The 20,764-nt window shown below is 44.4% G+C and overlaps 1 protein-coding gene across 2 annotated transcripts in view; it reads left to right on the top strand.

Annotated features, from left to right (window-relative positions):
* Positions 1–20,764, top strand: part of cfap74 (cilia and flagella associated protein 74) — a 224,664-nt gene that overhangs the window by 21,477 nt on the left and 182,423 nt on the right. For both annotated transcript variants that reach the window (XM_070860623.1, XM_070860622.1), the window contains exons 3-4: positions 1,681–1,768; positions 7,431–7,574. In XM_070860623.1, coding sequence (XP_070716724.1) covers positions 1,681–1,768; positions 7,431–7,574 — 232 coding nt within the window. The remainder of the gene's footprint in view (positions 1–1,680; positions 1,769–7,430; positions 7,575–20,764) is intronic.

Below are 20,764 nucleotides of genomic sequence, written 5' to 3'. Positions count from 1 at the left end.
TAGAGTGGACAAGGGAGAACCAGTTGATGTGGTGTATTTGGACTTTCAGAAGGCTTTTGACAAGGTCCCACACAAGAGATTAATGTGCAAAGTTAAAGCACATGGGATTGGGGGTAGTGTGCTGACGTGGATTGAGAACTGGTTGGCAGACAGGAAGCAAAGAGTAGGAGTAAATGGGTACTTTTCAGAATGGCAGGCAGTGACTAGTGGGGTACTGCAAGATTCTGTGTTGGGGCCCCAGCTGTTTACATTAATGATTTAGACGAGGGGATTAAATATAGTATCTCCAAATTTGCGGATGACACTAAGTTGGGTGGCAGTGTGAGCTGCAAGGAGGATGCTATGAGGCTGCAGAGTGACTTGGATAGGTTAGGTGAGTGGGCAAATGCATGGCAGATGAAGTATAATGTGGATAAATGTGAGGTTATCCACTTTGGTGGTAAAAACAGAGAGAAAGACTATTATCTGAATGGTGACAGATTAGGAAAAGGGGAAGTGCAACGAGACCTGGGTGTCATGGTACATCAGTCATTGAAGGTTGGCATGCAGGTACAGCAGGCGGTTAAGAAAGCAAATGGCATGTTGGACTTCATAGCGAGGGGATTTGAGTATAGGGGCAGGGAGGTGTTACTACAGTTGTACAGGGCCTTGGTGGGGCCCCACCTGGAGTATTTTATACAGGTTTGGTCTCCTAACTTGAGGAAGGACATTCTTGCTATTGAGGGAGTGCAGCGAAGGTTCACCAGACTGATTCCCGGTGATAGAGAATTCAAACAGGCTGCATTTAGACAGGCTGTGAAAATTCACAGACAACAAGTCAGAGATGCTACGTGAGTGGTAGCATGTTGCATTAAGCCATCAATCAACTTGACATTTTAGGACCCTTGGGTAGTGAGCCAATAAGGTCAAAGAAGGCGAATTCTTTTCTGTAAATTGATCCAGGTATAAGTACAGCCATTTTGACCATGTGGTTTCAGTAAGACAAAGGAACTGGCAATCAGCCAGCAGATTGTTGCTCTCTGCCAAGATTAAAAAGTTAAAACTACAATCGGAGTTCGTATTTCATTGGAAATTAAGAGATCTAACACCCGGGATAGCGGGACTGACATATCAAGAAAGACCGGATCAACTGGGCTTGTATTCACTGGAGTTCAGAAGAATGAGAGGGGATCTCATAGAAACGTTTAAAATTCTGACGGGTTTAGACAGGTTAGATGCAGGAAGAATGTTCCCAATGTTGGGGAAGTCCAGAACCAGGGGTCACAGTCTAAGGATAAGGGGTAAGCCATTTAGGACCGAGATGAGGAGAAACTTCTTCACCCAGAGAGTGGTGAACCTGTGGAATTCTCTACCACAGAAAGTTGTTGAGGCCAATTCACTAAATATATTCAAAAAGGAGTTAGATATAGTCCTTACTACTAGGGGGATCAAGTGGTATGGCGAGAAAGCAGGAATGGGGTACTGAAGTTGCATGTTCAGCCATGAACTCATTGAATGGCGGTGCAGGCTAGAAGGGCCGAATGGCCTACTCCTGCACCTATTTTCTATGTTTCTATGAAGTACTGAAGAAACTGTTATATAAAGCGAAGTGCACTTAAAAGAACAATCTTTGTCATACAGTTGCTTTAAATTTTCAGTCCGCTGCCTGATAAATTTTGAAACGTTCTGTTTTTATTGAAGGGATGCAAGAACAGCTTTGTGACTATGATGCGCTCAGCTTGGACAGTGACAGCAGGATTCCAGGCGATGATAACCCTGAAATGACACGGTGAGTTGCTGACCTCAGTGGGTTATTGTAAGGATATCAAAGGTTGTGGAACATCGGCAGGTAGATGGAGTTGAGACACACATCTGTCATGATCTAATTGAGTGGTGGAACAAGCTCGATTTGCTGAACGGCCTACTCCTGTTCCTATATTGAGGTAGTCAGTCATACCAAGGCTTTCTGTGGCTTTCCTTTGCAGCATTTAAAAAATCTGCTATATCAATATAAGCAGTTCTGACAATGGATTATGCAACCAGTTGTCTTCCAGAGAAACTGGTCCTAAACTAAAACAATTTAAGTGCATTTATTTAAATTAATTACTGTGGACTGCCAGATTAATTTTGGTTGTGAACTTCCAACATTAAATAGATGAGATACAAGAAACTATTTTTTTCAAACCTTCTGAATGTTTTTACTTCAAAATGTAATCTGCTCTCCAGTATTCATGCTACTGATTGCTTCATTCTATATTGCAACACCAAAGGTGGAAATGATTAATGTTTCTAGATGAGTGGAAGATGCCTGTGCGTGAGTTCTTTTAGCGTGGCGTGGTCGTTGCACACCGACTGCCACACGGGCTTAGCTGAGCAAGGTCTTGGTCCAGTGGCAAGGGGGTCCAAGATGACTGGAGACCAGGCTCTGCTGCATGAGCCTAGTTGCCTACGGCGAGATGCGGGTCGTAAGCTCGGCGCTGAGTAGCGCTCTTGATGGTAGGTGGCCTGCTGCTTGGTTGGGGGCAGGCATTGAGAGGCTCAGCGATCCGCTGGAGTTCAGTGTGGAAGGTCAGGGTGGTCACAGCCATGGTACTTCCCACTTGCTGGGGGAGAAGAGGTCAGGTCACCAGTGGGGAAGGGGAGGCCCAGTCTTCGCTGAAGGGAACGAGGCCCGATCACCGTTAAGGAGGAGAGGCCCAGCCGCCATCGCTGGAGGAGGCCCGACCGCCGCTGGAGGGGGTCCGGTTGTCGTTGGGAATGGCCCGATCGTCGTTGGAGGGGTGGAGGGGTGGAGGCCCGATCGCCGTTGGAGGGGCCCGATCGCCATTGCGGGGAGGCGGGGTCCGATCGCTGCTGGAGGGGGCCTGATCGCCTGGGCGGAGGCTCACCTGGCTCGCTGGGCGTCGCCGAGGATGAGGGATCGGGTGGGGCACCTGAGTCGACGTCGAAGAAAGAGGCCCAGGAGGCTCGGTCGCTGGTAGTCTGGCCATCGTCGTCGCCAATGAGAGGCATGGGCATTTGGAGGGACGGTTCATGCCTGAGGTAGGCCCGAATTTGTGGGATTTGTAGAATTAGAGTTTAAAGTAAACTATTAAGAAAATGGACCTCTTATTAGGGTCTATTAAGTCTAGGGGAAGTTTGGACAGTGGGAGGGGGGAAGTTGAGGGTGAAAAGTTGTCGGATGACGGAAGATGACGAGGGACACATTGTTTTGGCAGGGGAGCTCCCTAGGGAGCTGCCACCCTGGTGGCCATCTTAAATTAATGTTTCTATAATAGTAAAGCAAATCTATGAAAGGCACTGCAAGCCCCTTTTCCCACTGCATTTAATGAGTGGAGTGGATAGAAGCCACAGGATTTCTAGGATAACTGAATTATACATTTGCATTTCTGTTGGACAAAAAGCAAAAATGGTTTTCAAGCGCACCAAGTGGAGAAAACGGTGCTCAATCCAGGCAGGCAAAAGCAGGAACTGAGAAGGTTAGTACCTTTGATTGCTGCTGAAATTAATTTCATTGCTTTCTCCTGGAGGGGTGTATGTATGCTAACACTCCCACAGACACGACTGTGGGTGTCCAGGAGCTGGGAGTATATTGCAAGTTGTAATATAGATATAGGATTCGATACTGTAAACTACAGGTGAAAAGCTCACGTGGTTTTTTTATATTTCATGAATCGAACATTATTACATTTCTATTGCATTTGACTTAGTAATCAGAACTATTTCTGTTTAAACGTTACTCTTTTCTGACTAGAAATAGTCACACATTATTGGTTTGTTATAATTAAGCATTTTAGGGTAGATCTTTCAAATTCCTGCTCCCAGCACAGTTTTGCATGCCAGAGGACTTTCCATGCATAATGGGACAGCTGCCAGTCTCTAACATCTCCCAGTGGTCTACACTTTAACACACCCTGATTGGAAATCAGAAAACCATACATTTATATAATACACATGATTTTATTCAACTCTGCATTTTTTTAAATACTAGAATATGTATTGTATTCATGTGTGGTATCTGTACTATTTCACTGTAGCTTGATGGGTAAAATCTTACAAAATGTAATCTACTCTTCATTTGAATAATCTGCTAGTTCAGATTTTTATAAATTCCCACTTTGCTGTGTTATTCACATTACTTTATTCAAATTATTGGCTAAGCTGAGTGTTTAGTGCTAAAAATGACTTAAATAACTAGGAATAGACTATACCAATTGCATATTGACTCACTGGGAAGATGAAGGCTGCAGTTTGATTAAATGCAAGTTATTTTATTCCTCTATTATATACTTTGTAAATCATTCAGCTCAGGGGGTAAATCCAAAGAAAAAGAGAGATGAAGAACGCTATTTGGCCCATCTAGCCCATTTTTCCACAAAAATCTTCAATTTACTCCTCTCCCAACAGCATCCCCTGACTCTTCAGTTAACCCAGAATGTGTGTCTGTGCTGCTCTATCCAGTGGACAATTGCAAGGAATGACTTGCTCTTTGTGTGAAGTGCCTCCTGACATCAGTTCTCAACTTATTTTTGCCAGTTTGTTCCTATGTCCCCATATTCTGCAGATGTGACAAAAATTAAACGTTTTTATCCATGATACATGATTTTTTTTGAATTCTTTATTACTGGCCACATTATACACAATGCAATAGTTCAGTACTGTGAAGGAATTTTTTTCAAGCTGGATAGAATATACGTTACAGTCTGTGATGCAAAAAAGTCACTTTAGACACATTATTCCTTTTGAATAATTTCTTGGCATTTTTCTATTTGGATGGTGTTCTCTTTAATTTAGTCAGTTTAATACTTAGGCCAGGCGCAAAAAGACAGGCTGCGATAGACATAGACATAGAAAATAGGTGCAGGAGTGTAGGCCATTTGGCCCTTCGAGTCTGCACCGCCATTCAATGAGTTCATGGCTGAACATGCAACTTCAGTACCCCATTCCTGCTTTCTCGCCATACCCCTTGATCCCCCTAGTAGTAAGGACTACATCTAACTCCTTTTTGAATATATTTAGTGAATTGGCCTCAACAACTTTCTGTGGTAGAGAATTCCACAGGTTCACCACTCTCTGGGTGAAGAAGTTTCTCCTCATCTCGGTCCTAAATGGCTTATCCCTTATCCTGAGACTGTGACCCCTGGTTCTGGACTTCCCCAACATTGGGAACATTCTTCCTGCATCTAACCTGTCTAAACCCGTCAGAATTTTAAACGTTTCTATGAGATCCCCTCTCATTCTTCTGAACTCCAGTGAATACAAGCCCAATTGATCCAGTCTTTCTTGATATGTCAGTCCCGCCATCCCGGGAATCAGTCTGGTGAACCTTCGCTGCACTCCCTCAATAGCAAGAATGTCCTTCCTCAAGTTAGGAGACCAAAACTGTACAAATTACTCCAGGTGTGGCCTCACCTGTACAACTGTAGTATTATCTCCCTGCCCCTGTACTCAAATCCCCTCGCTATGAAGGCCAACATGCCATTTGCTTTCTTAACCACCTGCTGTACCTGCATGCCAACCTTCAATGACTGATGTACCATGACACCCAGGTCTTGTTGCACTTCCCCTTTTCCTAATCTATCACCATTCAGATAATAGTCTGTCTCTCTGTTTTTACCACCAAAGTGGATAACCTCACATTTATCCACATTATACTTCATCTGCCATGCATTTGCCCACTCACCTAACCTATCCAAGTCACTCTGCAGCCTCATAGCATCCTCCTCGCAGCTCACACTGCCACCCAACTTAGTGTCATCCGCAAATTTGGAGATACTACATTTAATCCCCTCGTCTAAATCATTAATGTACAATGTAAACAGCTGGGGCCCCAGCACAGAACCTTGCAATACCCCACTAGTCACTGCCTGCCATTCTGAAAAGTACCCATTTACTCCTACTCTTTGCTTCCTGTCTGGCAATCAGTTCTCAATCCACGTCAGCACACTACCCCCAATCATTAATCTCTTGTGTGGGACCTTGTCGAAAGCCTTCTGAAAGTCCAAATACACCACATCAACTGGTTCTCCCTTGTCCACTCTACTGGAAACATCCTCAAAAAATTCCAGAAGATTTGTCAAGCATGATTTCCCTTTCACAAATCCATGCTGACTTGGACCTATCATGTCACCTCTTTCCAAATAATTGATTCCATCATTTTACCCACCACCGATGTCAGGCTGACCGGTCTATAATTCCCTGTTTTCTCCCTCCCTCCTTTTTTAAAAAGTGGGGTTACATTGGCTACCCTCCACTCCATAGGAACTGATCCAGAGTCTATGGAATGTTGGAAAATGACTGTCAATGCATCTGCTATTTCCAAGGCCACCTCCTTAAGTACTCTGGAATGCAGACCATCAGGCCCTGGGGATTTATCGGCCTTCAATCCCATCAATTTCCCCAACACAATTTCCCGACTAATAAGGATTTCCCTCAGTTCCTCCTTCTTACTAGACCCTCTGACCCCTTTTATATCTGGAAGGATATCTTTGATTTTTACTGGAAGTGGCAGATGTGCATGTCTGGATAAATATCCTGTGTAATTGCCAACCTGTGAATGGCTCGTATCTTAAAGTAATTATGAGAGATACAATTGTCTAAAGCCCTTTGCGAAAGGACTTTGAATTATGTATTTTGACTGACGTAATGCCAGTCATCAGTTAGTCTGAAGATAGCAAAGATATTGAGCCAGGGAGAGATATTGTCATTGTGTTTCAACAACAACAACAACTTGTATTTATATAGCACCTTTAATGTAGTAAAATGTCTCAAGGCGCTTCACAGCAGTGTTCTCACACCAACTTTGATACTGAGCCACATAAGGAGATATGAGGGCAGGTGACCAAAAGCTTGATTGTGATGCTGGATGAGATTACAGAGATAGGAAGGGGCGAGGCCATGGAAATAATCATATTTCAATCATTGAAAATCAGGATGAGAATTTTTAAAACCTTGTACTCCCCCCTCCATCCACCCGCCACTTAGCTGACTGACAGTTTTGCGGGAGCCCGGCTGCAACCTCTGGCCGTACTTGCACGACTCCTGGCGTCATTGATGCCGGGTTCGGACCTGGTATATTTAATTGAGATCCAGGAGTTAGAAGATAAGATAAGAAATAGGAGCAGGAGTCGGCCATTCAACCCCTCGAGCCTGCTCCGCCATTCAATAAGATCATGGCTGATCATCTAGCTCAACTCCACTTTCCTTTAAAATGTTAAAATGGCCCAGGGTTCAAGTCGGTGAGCTGAGTAAGCCAGGTGCTTGCCTCGTGGGCCCCTCGCCACCATATAAAATCAGGGCTTGAGTACTTTTGGCTACCTTTACTTGTAGTTTTCTTTTCAGAGACTGTATCTGATGTAATATAATGCTGCAAATTGAGTAAGCGGTTGACAAAATTGTCATATTGTATTTCAATTTAGATTTATTAATAATAATAATCATTATATTTTAAGGGAGGAAGATGCCGAGGCTGTTGATCCTACTGGTGCGAAAGGCCTGAGCTACTCTGAGAAGATGCAGCTGCAAAAACGCAAGCGAAAGCTGAAGGAGCTAGAGCTACTCCTTCAGGAGAAAGATTTGAAGGTTCAAAATATAAGGTATTTAGCAATTTCAGTAGTACAGTTACTATAAGCATTCTGGGTAAACCATGGACCGGAAATTCCGGCTTCACCGGGTCCGTACGAAGTCTCGCAAAAGCTCGTTCTTGGTGCGCGATGTGCATGCGCCACAATTCAGCTTTTCCGATCTGTCAAGGTTTCTCCGTACAGATCCTCCACGTCGCCGGGAGAAGGACATCCGCGCGGGAGAGTTTGGGCTATTTACCCAACTCATGCCCAGCAAATGTCCTTCAAACTTTTACGCCTGGTAAAAGCAGGCGCATAGCTTACTTTTACCAGCGTAACACTTTTAAAACATATGAAAATTTAATTTAAACATTTAATTTTTATGTTAAAAACCCTGCCCATTAAGGTAAGTTTATTTTTAACCCTATTAAAACACACAAAAAAAATTCCCAAAATGTATATTTTTTCTAAAACATTTAATTACATTTAATTTCAATTAATTTTAAATATGTGAGGTGTTTTATTTATTTATTATGCTGTGTTTTGCTGCGTAACAAATCTAGGCCGCCGACTGGAATCTTGCGTTCCTTTGGGACCACCAGGTACTTTCGTAGATTTTTTTCAGGTACGAAGGAAGCCGCCGACTGCAATTTTTCTCCCCATATTTTTAGAATTGGAATGAAAATACTTACTTTTGATGTAGATGTCTGCATATGAATATAAATAGTTGTGAGTTTCTTGTATGTTTGAAGTTAAGTATGGCAATGTAGGAGAGCTCTTTAATGCATCTCTTGCCATATCTCAGACGAGAATATTTGATACTGTCAGTAGATGCAAAGCAAAAAATACTCGATTTCCTTGCACTTCGCCTTCAGGAGGTTTAATTAATAGATGGGGCCCATTGCCTCTTGTCTGTCGTACTTGTATGAAAGAACACCTGAGTCAAACCGTGGAGCTGTATAGTGAAAGAAACCAGTGCGATTGAAGAACATAAGAACATAAGAAATAGGAGCAGGAGTAGGCCACCTGGCCCCTCGAGCCTGCTCCGCCATTCAATAAGATCATGGTTGATCTGATTATGGACTCTGCTGCACTTCCCTGCCCGCTCCCCATAACCCTTTATTCCCTTATTGCTCAAAAGTCTGTCTATCTCCACCTTAAATGTATTCAATGACCCAGCCTCCACAGCTCTCTGGGGCAGAGAATTCCACAGATTTACAACCCTCTGAGAGAAAAAATTCCTCCTCATCTCAGTTTTAAATAGGCGGCCCCTTATTCTAAGACTATGTCCCCTCGTTTTAGTTTCCCCTATGAATGGAAATATCCTCTCTGCATCCATCTTGTCGAGCCCTCTCATTATCTTATAAGTTTCAGTAAGATCACCTCTCATTCTTCTGAACTTCAGTGAGTAAAGGCCCAACCTACTCAACCTATCTTCATAAGTCAACCCCCTCATCTCGGGAATCAACCTAGTGAACCTTCTCTGAACAGCCTCCAATGCAAGTATATCCTTCCTTAAATACGGAGAACAAAACTATATGCAGTACTCCAGGTGTGGCCTCACCAATACCCTGTACAGTTGTAGCAGGACTTCTCTGCTCTTATACTCTATCCCCCTTGCAATAAAGGCCAACATTCCATTTGCCTTCCTGATTACTTGCTGTACCTGCATACTAACTTTTTGTGTTTCATGCACAAGGATCTCCAGGTCCTTCTGTACTGCAGCACTTTGCAATTTTTCTCCATTTAAATTATAGTTTGCTTTTCTATTTTTTCTGCCAAAGTGGATAACCACACATTTTCCCACAATATACTCCATCTGCCAAATTTTTTCCCACTCACTTAGCCTGTCTATATCCCTTTGCATATTTTTTGTGTCCTCCTCACAATTTGCTTTCCCTCCTATCTTTGTATCATCAGCAAACTTGGCTACATTACACTCGGTCCCTTCATCCAAGTCATTAATATAGATTGTAAATAGTTGAGGCCCCAACACCGATCCAGGCGGCACCCCACTATATACCTGATCTCTTCCTTTGAGAAATAGTTCTGGCTAAGCACGATCATTTTATTTCTCATGCTTTTGCCAGGCATTTTCTTGCTTCTTCAGACCCCTTCACACCAAGAATTATTTTTCAGGATGATGAGCAGGTGAACTGTTCAATTTTCTTTGTCAATGTGTCAAGCATAAGATATGTGACTCCCCTGATGATTTTTTTCTTTGTAAGTGAATTGGGAACTTATTGGGAAGTACAGGGCAGATCCTATCCCCACCTCGACCTGGTGCAGCGCACTGACATCAACAAGCCTCTCCTCCAGAGCATCCCACACTGGAGTGTCAGCTGCAGGTTCTAATAGCAGGAGTAATAGACCTAAAAAGTCTTCTCGAAAAATATATTTTAACTTTAAAAGCTTATATTGCTGCAAGGTAATCAAAATTCCACACTAGTCCCTCTGGTGGATGGAGGTAGCCTGCTCCACAGTGGGTGAGGTCCCTTATGGAGGCACTGCCTTCTGTTGTGGGCTGCTTTTCTCTGTAAGGAATTAAATGGGGATGAGGGCTAGAACACGGAGAAGTGACACCGAAAAAGCCTATTTCAGTAAGGGACTGGTAAGATAAAAATGTGCTTCAAGTGGATGAGGAGGCACTAGTGCTTGGGAGCGTCTAGCAAATGAGCATGCTTGTGCTGTGAGATTGACGCTGAAAGAAGATTTAGAAGGATGAAGACTAAAGGCTTTCAGGGCACATGCGAAATAAGAGAGATTGTGACAGGCAGAATGTGTTGAGGTGCACACATAAATCGCCTCTTTAGTTGAGAAGCATAGCCATCTGATGCCTTACTTTGTCTCATCTGGCGAGGTCAGTGAGCTTCTTCCAGCATTGCATCCATTTACATTGGACAGTACAGCTGGAGTTCAGTTCCTTCGCTGTCTTCTGCCATGCTTTGTATCCTACTGTTTTTGAGACTTATGCGGGGATTAGCACTGCACTCCGCCCCACCACAGCTTGCAGTAGCAACACGGGCATACCTTATCAAACTGCGGTGCCCTTTGCCTGCCTCGTCATCCCACCAGAGAAGACACAAAACTTATTAAGGGATTGAAATTAAACATCAGCAAACAGCAGTTAAATCTGATGTGGCTGTGTGTGAGGGTGAGGTGAAGCTATGAATGTGAGATATGAGCTGTTTTTGGTAGAGATGAATGGGCAGTGCATTGAGCAGTGTTTGAGGCTAATGGTGCAGATGGTGGGATATGGCATTTGAAGATGAATTCACTGACCTTGACCAGCCGTGTGAGGTCATTAAGCTTCTTTCTGCACTGCATTCACATCCTCGGGGCTCCACTGCTGATAGTCACCCCAGCGGCTATCTGCTTGTACTGCACTTTACACAATTGCCTGGGGCGCCTTTCCCCCGGTGGAACAGTACCTCCTGCACCAAGACCTCCAGTGCTTGGTGCACATTCTCTCCCCTGTTACGCCATCATTAGTTGCTGTTCACTGCCTTCCCCAGCCAGTTCAGTGATCTGCTGCAGACAGAATGCACCTCTCTTTTAAGAGGTGCAGACTGCCTTTCAGTAGTGCAGGCTAGCTTTAAGTGGTGCTAGCCTTGCATGAACCTGGGCCCCCTGCTGAGCAATTAGCCGCTCAGCAGCACTTTCAGCGCTGGTCTGATCGCCGCAAACATTGGAAATGAGCAGACAGCACGAAGTTCATGCATCGCAATCCATGCGTCCGTTTTCGGGGGCTAACTAATTTCTCAGCCTAGATGTTTTCTTCCCTCTAAAATTCATGCAGATGCCTTTCTACCTTCCACCTGGAAGGCTGCTGCCCCCTTCCATTGGGTTTACGGTGTTCTTAATGCAGTACAATAGGCCAGCATTAGAAATAGTTCAATGTATCCACGGGATATTAGCAAGAGAATGTATTTTGGATAGTCTTTATGTTAAGAACATAATACTTTAGAATTAAATTAAATGAATATTTGATACTAGCATGATGGCCACAACAAAATAGTTTGCCTTTAAAATGAGAAGGTGTTGGATTATTTGTGACATCTTGCAGTCGGGCTGCTCGTTTGCACATGGCATGTTGTGAGGTGGGGATGATCTATGGCAGTAATTGGAACATCTCACTGAGGAATTCTGACACTTTACTGCTTCATTGCTCGTTCAGCTGTTCAGATTCAGACAATAAAAATTCCAGCATTAGATCGACGTCTGCTCACCATTCTCTCAAAGACATTTATATTTTTATTACAGAGTATAGTGCCTTTGTATTTTGTCATTTTCCGAGATATATTTATCTGATGAGGTGAATTTGAATTTAATTTCTTCATCAGAATCAATGTCCAGTTTATTTGCAGATTGCTTCGATGTCTGGATGGACTCAATTTTATTTTTTAATAATGTTGATCAAATACTTTTAGTTCTGTGTTTTCTTAAAATCCAATCTGTGTAAACTGCATGGTCTTCTGCTCGAGAATGCAAATTAATTTCCTGCCATTTCATACTCCAATGCCAGATGTCAATTATTGCCAATAATATATTCTCATTATTCATTTTCATTGGGTCTTTTGCACCTAATGCAATCAATTCAATCATTTTCAAAAATAGTAACAAGCTGAAAAAATACTTTTGTGTATTTATGATATGAAATAATAAGTGCAGTTTAGATGTAGATCTGAATAAGGATCCCTTGTTGGTTTTGGCTTTGTACATGTGTGAGACTGACCAAAATTAAACTGACAATTCTTGCATGTCTTTCATTCTACCTCAACAGATACTCATTCTATCTCTAGCATCTGTGATCGCTGGAAACAAAATATGTTATCTGTTACATATCTTGATGGAACTTATTACATAGAATAGAAAATAGGTGCAGGAGTAGGCCATTTGGCCCTTCGAGCCTGCACCACCATTCAATAAGGTAATGGCTGACCAAAGCAATTCTTGTGATAGAATTCTTTAGAGTCAAGTATTCTGGCTGTGTACATGTATTTTGCTGGGAGCCAGGCTGTCCTGTGCTAATTTGCTGAGGATTACACTATTATATTTCTGGAAAAGTCTTCAAGATGTTTCCACTTGTGGGGGAGTAACTTCTATACCTGGAGAGTAGTTGGAATATGGAACATGCTACTATATGGAGTAATTGAATTGAATAGCATAGATGTATTTAAGGGGAAGCTGGATAGAAAGTTACACTGATAAGGTGAGATGAAGTACTACAGCAGCAACAACTTGTACCTGTATTTATATAGCGCCTTTAACGTAGGAAAACCTCACAGGGTGCTTCACAGGAACCTTGCATGGTACTACTCATTTGTGTTTTTTTCCATTTGTTGTCATGCACCGCTGAAATTAATAGATTTCAAAGTCACGATTTTTTTGGGGTGGAGGAAGAGCAATAATTTAAGTGCTGCTTTAGTTTATTCATAGTTTTATCCTCCCCCGTGTCTGGCACCATATCGTAAATATAAAAGCACAATACTGCGGATGCTGGAAATCTGAAATAAAAACAGAGTGCTGGAAATTTTCAGCAGATCAGGCAGCATCTGTGGAGAGAGAAACAGAGTTAACGTTTCAGGTCGATGACCCTTCGTCAGCACATATCGTAAATATCTTGTTCAAATAGCATGGCACCTTCCATATCCACGGCTCCGAGTAAGATTTCACCGTGTGATGTGCAAATGGTGAACTCCAAAAATCAGGAGAGAATTAGGCAGACAAGGGCGTTCCAGCTCTCTTTCTCTCTCTCTCTGTCTCTGTCTCTCTCTCTGTCTCTGTCTCTCTCTCTCTGTCTCTATCTCTGTCTCTCGCTCTGTCTCTCTCTCTCTCTGTCTCTCTCTCTCTCTGTCTCTCTCTCTCTCTCTGTCTCTCGCTCTCTCTGGCTCTCGCTCTCTCTCTCTCTCTCTCTCCTTCTCTCGCTCTCTCTGTCTCTGTCTCGTTGTCTCTGTTCTCTCGCTCTCGCTGTCTCTGTTCTCGCTGTCTCTCGCTGTCTCTGTTCTCTCGCTGTCTCTGTTCTCTCGCTCTCTCTGTCTCTCGCTCTCTGTCTCTCGCTCTCTGTCTCTCGCTCTCTCTGTCTCTCGCTCTCTGTCTCTCGCTCTCTCTGTCTCTCGCTCTCTCTGTCTCTGTTCTCTCACTCTCTGGTCTCTCGCTCTCTGTCTCTCGCTCTCTCTGTCTCTCTCTCTCTCTCCGTCTCTCGCTCTCTCTGTCTCTGTCTCGTTGTCTCTGTTCTCTCGCTCTCGCTGTCTCTGTTCTCTCGCTCTCGCTGTCTCTGTTCTCTCGCTGTCTCTGTTCTCTCGCTGTCTCTGTTCTCTCGCTGTCTCTGTTCTCTCGCTGTCTCTGTTCTCTCGCTGTCTCTGTTCTCTCGCTCTCTCTGTTCTCTCGCTCTCTCTGTCTCTCGCTCTCTCTGTCTCTCGCTCTCTCTGTCTCTGTTCTCTCACTCTCGCTGTCTCTCGCTCTCTGTCTCTCGCTCTCTGTCTCTCGCTCTCTGTCTCTCGCTCTCTCTCTGTCTCTCGCTCTAGCTGTCTCTCGCTCTCTCTGTCTCTCACTCTCTCTGTCTCTCGCTCTCTCTGTCTCTCGCTCTCTCTGTCCCTCGCTCTCTCTGTCTCTTGCTCTCTCTCTGTCTCGCTGTCTCTGTTCTCTCGCTCTCGCTCTCTCTGTCTCTCGCTGTCTCTGTTCTCTCGCTCTCGCTCTCTCTGTCTCTCGCTCTCTCACTCTCGCTGTCTGTTCTCTCGCTCTCGCTCTCTCTCTCTCTCTCTCTCTCTCTTCCCCCCGCCCCCCCTATAGTGGTTTCCTGCAGGGCCCAATATATTGTTTGCCTTTGCTTCCTTTCTTTCCCCAGCTTCTTTCTGATCAGTATCTCTTTGCCATTGTACTATCTCCAACAGTCACCTAGTCTAATTCCACTTTCTTACATATTTATATATGTGTATGTGTGCGTGTTTGTTATGCCACTTTGTTCTTGGTAGAGATACATATCGAAGCACTGACCACACTTGATCAGCTCCGCTGGGCAGGTCACATAGTTCGCACGCCAGATACGAGACTCCCAAAGCAAGCGCACTACTCAGAACTCCTTCACGGCAAACGAGCCAAAGGTGGGCAGAGGAAACGTTACAAGGACACCCTCAAAGCCTCTGATAAAGTGCAACATCCCCACCGACACCTGGGAGTCCCTGGCCAAAGACTGCCCTAAGTGGAGGAAGTGCATCCGGGAGGGCGCTGAGCACCTCGAGTCTCATCGCCGAGAGCATGCAGAAAACAAGCGCAGGCAGCGGAAGGAGCGTGTGGCAAACCAGTCCCACCCAACCCTTCCCTCAATGACTATCTGTCCCACCTGTGACAGAGTCTGTGGTTCTCGTATTGTTCAGCCACCTAAGGACTCATTTTTAGAGTGGAAGCAAGTCTTCCTCGATTCCCAGGGACTGCTTGTGATGAATTATGATGATGATATGAGGAAACTGCATGTGTTTTGGAGCCGGAATGTTTTGCGTCTGCCGTCACGGTACACAGCTGCCCTGATGTCTTCTCTCTGATTATGTATTGAAGTAGACGACTGACATAACAACAGATGTAACAATCTTAAAGAATTATTAAAACAACATTACCAGTACTGGTGTAGAAATTAACATGCAATATCAATGTATGAATGCTTAATGCATTTCCATCATATTTCTGTTTGCTATTTTAACAGATATATTAACCCATGTTAACCAGATAATAAATGTGTTAATGTGTCTGTTAAAATATTGAATAGTGGGATGTCATGTGAGTGCTCAAATATTGCTAACAGTTTGTTGGATATTGTTCATAAATGAGCTTTTGGGCAACATGTGAAGGTGTTGAGCATTGCTACTGGCTCATCTCACTGCTCGCTTTGAATTGCTCACAGTTATGTAGTCCTAGTCACAAAATTACTAATAAATAAAGTAAAGTTGAAATTTTTCAATACCATAGATCTTTTTAAAATATAAAAAATGTCACAACGGCAAAATGCACCATTAAATCATTGCTTTTTTTCTCCACCTCATGTACATAATAAGAACATAAGAATTAGGAACGGAGTAAGCCATCTAGCCCCTCGAGCCTGCTCCGCCATTCAAAAAGATCATGGCTGATCGAGCCGTGGACTCAGCTCCACTTACCCGCCCGCTCCCCGTAACCCTTAATTCCCTTATTGGTTAAAAATCTATCTATCTGTGACTTGAATACACTCAATGAACTAGCCTCAACTGCTTCCTTGGGCAGAGAATTCCACAGATTCACAACACTCTGGGAGAAGAAATTCCTTTTCAGCTCGGTTTTAAATTGGCTCCCCCGTATTTTGAGGCTGTGGCCCCTAGTTCTAGTCTCCTCGACCAGTGGAAACAACCTCTCTGCCTCTATCTTGTCTATCCCTTTCATTATTTTGAATGTTTCTATAAGATCACCCCTCATCCTTCTGAACTCCAACGAGTAAAGACCCAGTCTACTCAATCTATCATCATAAGGTAACCCCCTCATCTCCGGAATCAGCCTAGTGAATCGTCTCTGTACCCCCTCCAAGGCTAGTACATCCTTCCTTAAGTAAGGTGACCAAAACTGCACGCAATACTCCAGGTGCGGCCTCACCAATAACCCTGTACAGTTGCAGCAGGACCTCCCTGCTTTTGTACTCCATCCCTCTCGCAATGAAGGCCAACATTCCATTCGCCTTCCTGATTACCTGCTGCACCTGCAAACTAACTTTTTGGGATTCATGCACAAGGACCCCCAGGTCCCTCTGCACTGCAGCATGTTGTCATTTCTCCCCATTCAAATAATAATCCATTTTACTGTTTTTTTTTCCAAGGTGGATGACCTCACATTTTCCGACATTGTAGTCCATCTGCCAAACCTTAGCCCATTCGCTTAACCTATCTAAATCCCTTTGCAGTCTCTCTGTGTCCTCTACACAACCCGCTTTCCCACTAATCTTTGTGTCATCTGCAAATTTTGTTACACTACACTCTGTCCCCTCTTCCAGGTCATCTATGTATAATGTAAATAGTTGTGGTCCCAGCACCGATCCCTGTGGCACACCACTAACCACTGATTTCCAACCCGAAAAGAACCCATTTATCCCGACTCTCTGCTTTCTGTTAGCCAACCAATTCTCGATCCATGCTAATACATTTCCTCTGACTCCGCGTACCTTTATCTTCTGCAATAATCTTTTGTGTGGCACCTTATCGAATGCGTTTTGGAAATCTAAATACACCACATCCATCGGTACACCTCTATCCACCATGCTCGTTATATCCTCAAAGAATTCCAGTAAATTAGTTAAACATGATTTCCCCTTCATGAATCCATGTTGCGTCTGCTTGATTGCACTATTCCTATCTAGATGTCCCGCTATTTCTTCCTTAATGATAGCTTCAAGCATTTTCCCCACTACAGATGTTAAACTAACCGGCCTATAGTTACCTGCCTTTTGTCTGCCCCCTTTTTTAAACAGAGGCGTTACATTAGCTGCTTTCCAATCCGCTGGTACCTCCCCAGAGTCCAGAGAATTTTGGTAGATTATAATGAATGCATCTGCTATAACTTCCGCCATCTCTTTTAATACCCTGGGATGCATTTCATCAGGACCAGGGGACTTGTCTACCTTGAGTCCCATTAGCCTGTCCAGCACTACCTCCCTAGTGATAGTGATTGTCTCAAGGTCCTCCCTTCCCACATTCCTGTGACTAGCAATTTTTGGCATGGTTTTTGTGTCTGCCACTGTGAAGACCGAAGCAAAATAATTGTTTAAGGTCTCAGCCATTTCCACATTTCCCATTATTAAATCCCCCATCTCATCTTCTAAGGGACCAACATTTACTTTAGTCACTCTCTTCCGTTTTATATATCGGTAAAAGCTTTTACTATCTGTTTTTATGATTTGCGCAAGTTTACTTTCGTAATCTATCTTTCCTTTCTTTATTGCTTTCTTCGTCATTCTTTGCTGTCGTTTAAAATTTTCCCAATCTTCTAGTTTCCCACGAACCTTGGCCACCTTATATGCATTGGTTTTTAATTTGATACTCTCCTTTATTTCCTTGGTTATCCATGGCTGGTTATCCCTTCTCTTACCGCCCTTCTTTTTCACTGGAATATATTTTTGTTGAGCACTATGAAAGAGCTCCTTAAAAGTCCTTCACTGTTCCTCAATCGTGCCACCGTTTAGTCTGTGTTCCCAGTCTACTTTAGCCAACTCTGCCCTCATCCCACTATAGTCCCCTTTGTTTAAGCATAGTACGCTCGTTTGAGACACTACTTCCTCACCCTCAATCTGGTTGGTGAGGCCTATAAAGGCTCAGCGGCAGTCCGAGAGGCGGGAGTTCCTGGCGTTGGTGAGGCCTATAAAGGCCCAGCGGCAGCGAGAGGCGGCGGCAGTCCGAGAGGCGGGAGTTCGTGGTTGGTGAGGCCTATAAAGGCTCGGCGGCAGTCCGAGAGGCGGGAGTTCCTGGCGTTGGTGAGGCCTATAAAGGCCCAGCGGCAGCGAGAGGCGGCGGCAGTCCGAGAGGCGGGAGTGCGTGGTTGGTGAGGCCTATAAAGGCTCAGCGGCAGCGAGAGGCGTACCTGTGCAGCTGCAGCGGGGAGAGAAGGCAAAAAAGAAGTAGAAAGAAATCAAAAGGTGACGTCACAGCCAAGAGGGTAAGTGATTGGCTGGTGATTGGTGAGTAGTTTTTCTTTTTTCTCTTCTATAACAGTGAGTAAACTTTAACATTGTTATTGCCAATTTAAGTGTATCTAAGGGTTAAGTCATGGCAGGAGAGCTCGGTCGGGTGTTATGCTCCTCCTGTACCATGTGGGAACTCGGGGACGACTCCAGTGTCCCTGACGACTATATCTGCAGGAAGTGTATCCACCTCCAGCTCCTGACGGTCCGCGTTACGGAGTTGGAGCTGAGGGTGGATTCACTCTGGAGCATCCACGATGCTGAGAATGACGTGAGTATCACGTGTAGCGAGTTGGTCGTACCGCAGGGAAAGGGTCCACAGCCAGATAGGGAATGGAAGACCAACAGGAAGAGCAGTGCAAGGAAGGTAGTGCAGGAGTCCCCTGTGGTCATCCCCCTGCAAAGCAGATACACTGCTTTGGGTACTGTTGAGGGGGATGACTCATCAGGGGAGGGTAGCAGCAGCCAAGTTCATGGCACCGTGGCTGGCTCTGTTGCACAGGAGGGCAGGAAAAAGAGTGGGAGAGCGACAGTGATAGGGGATTCAATTGTAAGGGGAATAGATAGGCGTTTCTGCGGCCGCAACCGAGACTCCAGGATGGTATGTTGCCTCCCTGGTGCAAGGGTCAAGGATGTCTCGGAGCGGGTGCAGGACATTCTAAAAAGGGAGGGAGATCAGCCAGTTGTCTTGGTGCACATTGGTACCAACGACATAGGTAAAAAAAGGGATGAGGTCCTCCGAAACGAATTTAAGGAGCTAGGAGCTAAATTAAAAAGTAGGACCTCAAAAGTAGTAATCTCGGGATTGCTACCAGTGCCACGTGATAGTCAGAGTAGGAATCGCAGGATAGCGCAGATGAATACGTGGCTTGAGCAGTGGTGCAGCAGGGAGGGATTCAAATTCCTGGGGCATTGGAACCGGTTCTGGGGGAGGTGGGACCAGTACAAACCGGACGGTCTGCACCTGGGCAGGACCGGAACCAATGTCCTAGGGGGAGTGTTTGCTAGTGCTGTTGGGGAGGAGTTAAACTAATATGGCAGGGGGATGGGAACCAATGCAGGGAGACAGAGGGAAACAAAAAGGAGGCAAAAGCAAAAGACAGAAAGGAGATGAGGAAAAGTGGAAGGCAGAGAAACCCAAGGCAAAGAACAAAAAGGGCCATTGCACAGCAAAATTCTAAAAGGACAAAGGGTGTTAAAAAAACAAGCCTGAAGGCTTTGTGTCTTAATGCAAGGAGTATCCGCAATAAGGTGGATGAATTAACTGTGCAAATAGATGTTAACAAATATGATGTGATTGGGATTACGGAGACGTGGCTCCAGGATGATCAGGGCTGGGAACTCAACATCCAGGGGTATTCAACATTCAGGAAGGATAGAATAAAAGGAAAAGGAGGTGGGGTAGCATTGCTGGTTAAGGAGGAAATTAAGGCAATAGTTTGAAAGGACATTAGCTTGGATGATGTGGAATCTATATGGGTAGAGCTGCAGAACACCAAAGGGCAAAAAACGTTAGTGGGAGTTGTGTACAGACCTCCAAACAGTAGTAGTGATGTTGGGGAGGGCATCAAACATGAAATTAGGGGTGCGTGCAATAAAGGTGCAGCAGTTATAATGGGTGACTTTAATATGCACATAGATTGGGCTAACCAAACTGGAAGCAATACGGTGGGGGAGGATTTCCTGGAGTGCATAAGGGATGGTTTTCTAGACCAATATGTCGAGGAACCAACAAGGGGGGAGGCCATCTTAGACTGGGTATTGTGTAATGAGAAAGGATTAATTAGCAATCTCGTTGTGCGAGGCCCCTTGGGGAAGAGTGACCATAATATGGTGGAATTCTGCATTAGGATGGAGAATGAAACAGTTAATTCAGAGACCATGGTCCAGAACTTAAAGAAGGGTAACTTTGAAGGTATGAGGCGTGAATTGGCTAGGATAGATTGGCGAATGATACTGAAGGGGTTGACTGTGGATGGGCAATGGCAGACATTTAGAGACTGCATGGATGAACTACAACAATTGTACATTCCTGTCTGGCGTAAAAATAAAAAAGGGAAGGTGGCTCAACCATGGCTATCAAGGGAAATCAGGGATAGTATTAAAGCTAAGGAAGTGGCATACAAATTGGCCAGAAATAGCAGCGAACCCGGGGACTGGGAGAAATTTAGAACTCAGCAGAGGAGGACAAAGGGTTTGATTAGGGCAGGGAAAATGGAGTACGAGAAGAAGCTTGCAGGGAACATTAAGACGGATTGCAAAAGTTTCTATAGATATGTAAAGAGAAAAAGGTTAGTAAAGACAAACGTAGGTCCCCTGCAGTCAGAATCAGGGGAAGTCATAACGGGGAACAAAGAAATGGCGGACCAATTGAACAAGTACTTTGGTTCGGTATTCACTGAGGAGGACACAAACAACCTTCCGGATATAAAAGGGGTCGGAGGGTCTAGTAAGGAGGAGGAACTGAGGGAAATCCTTATTAGTCGGGAAATTGTTTTGGGGAAATTGATGGGATTGAAGGCCGATAAAACCC

Source organism: Pristiophorus japonicus, chromosome 18 (genome assembly GCF_044704955.1).
Source record: "Pristiophorus japonicus isolate sPriJap1 chromosome 18, sPriJap1.hap1, whole genome shotgun sequence".
Lineage (NCBI taxonomy): Eukaryota > Metazoa > Chordata > Chondrichthyes > Pristiophoridae > Pristiophorus > Pristiophorus japonicus.
Note: the sequence above shows the minus strand (reverse complement) of the source record. Positions and strands in the feature narration are given on the sequence as shown.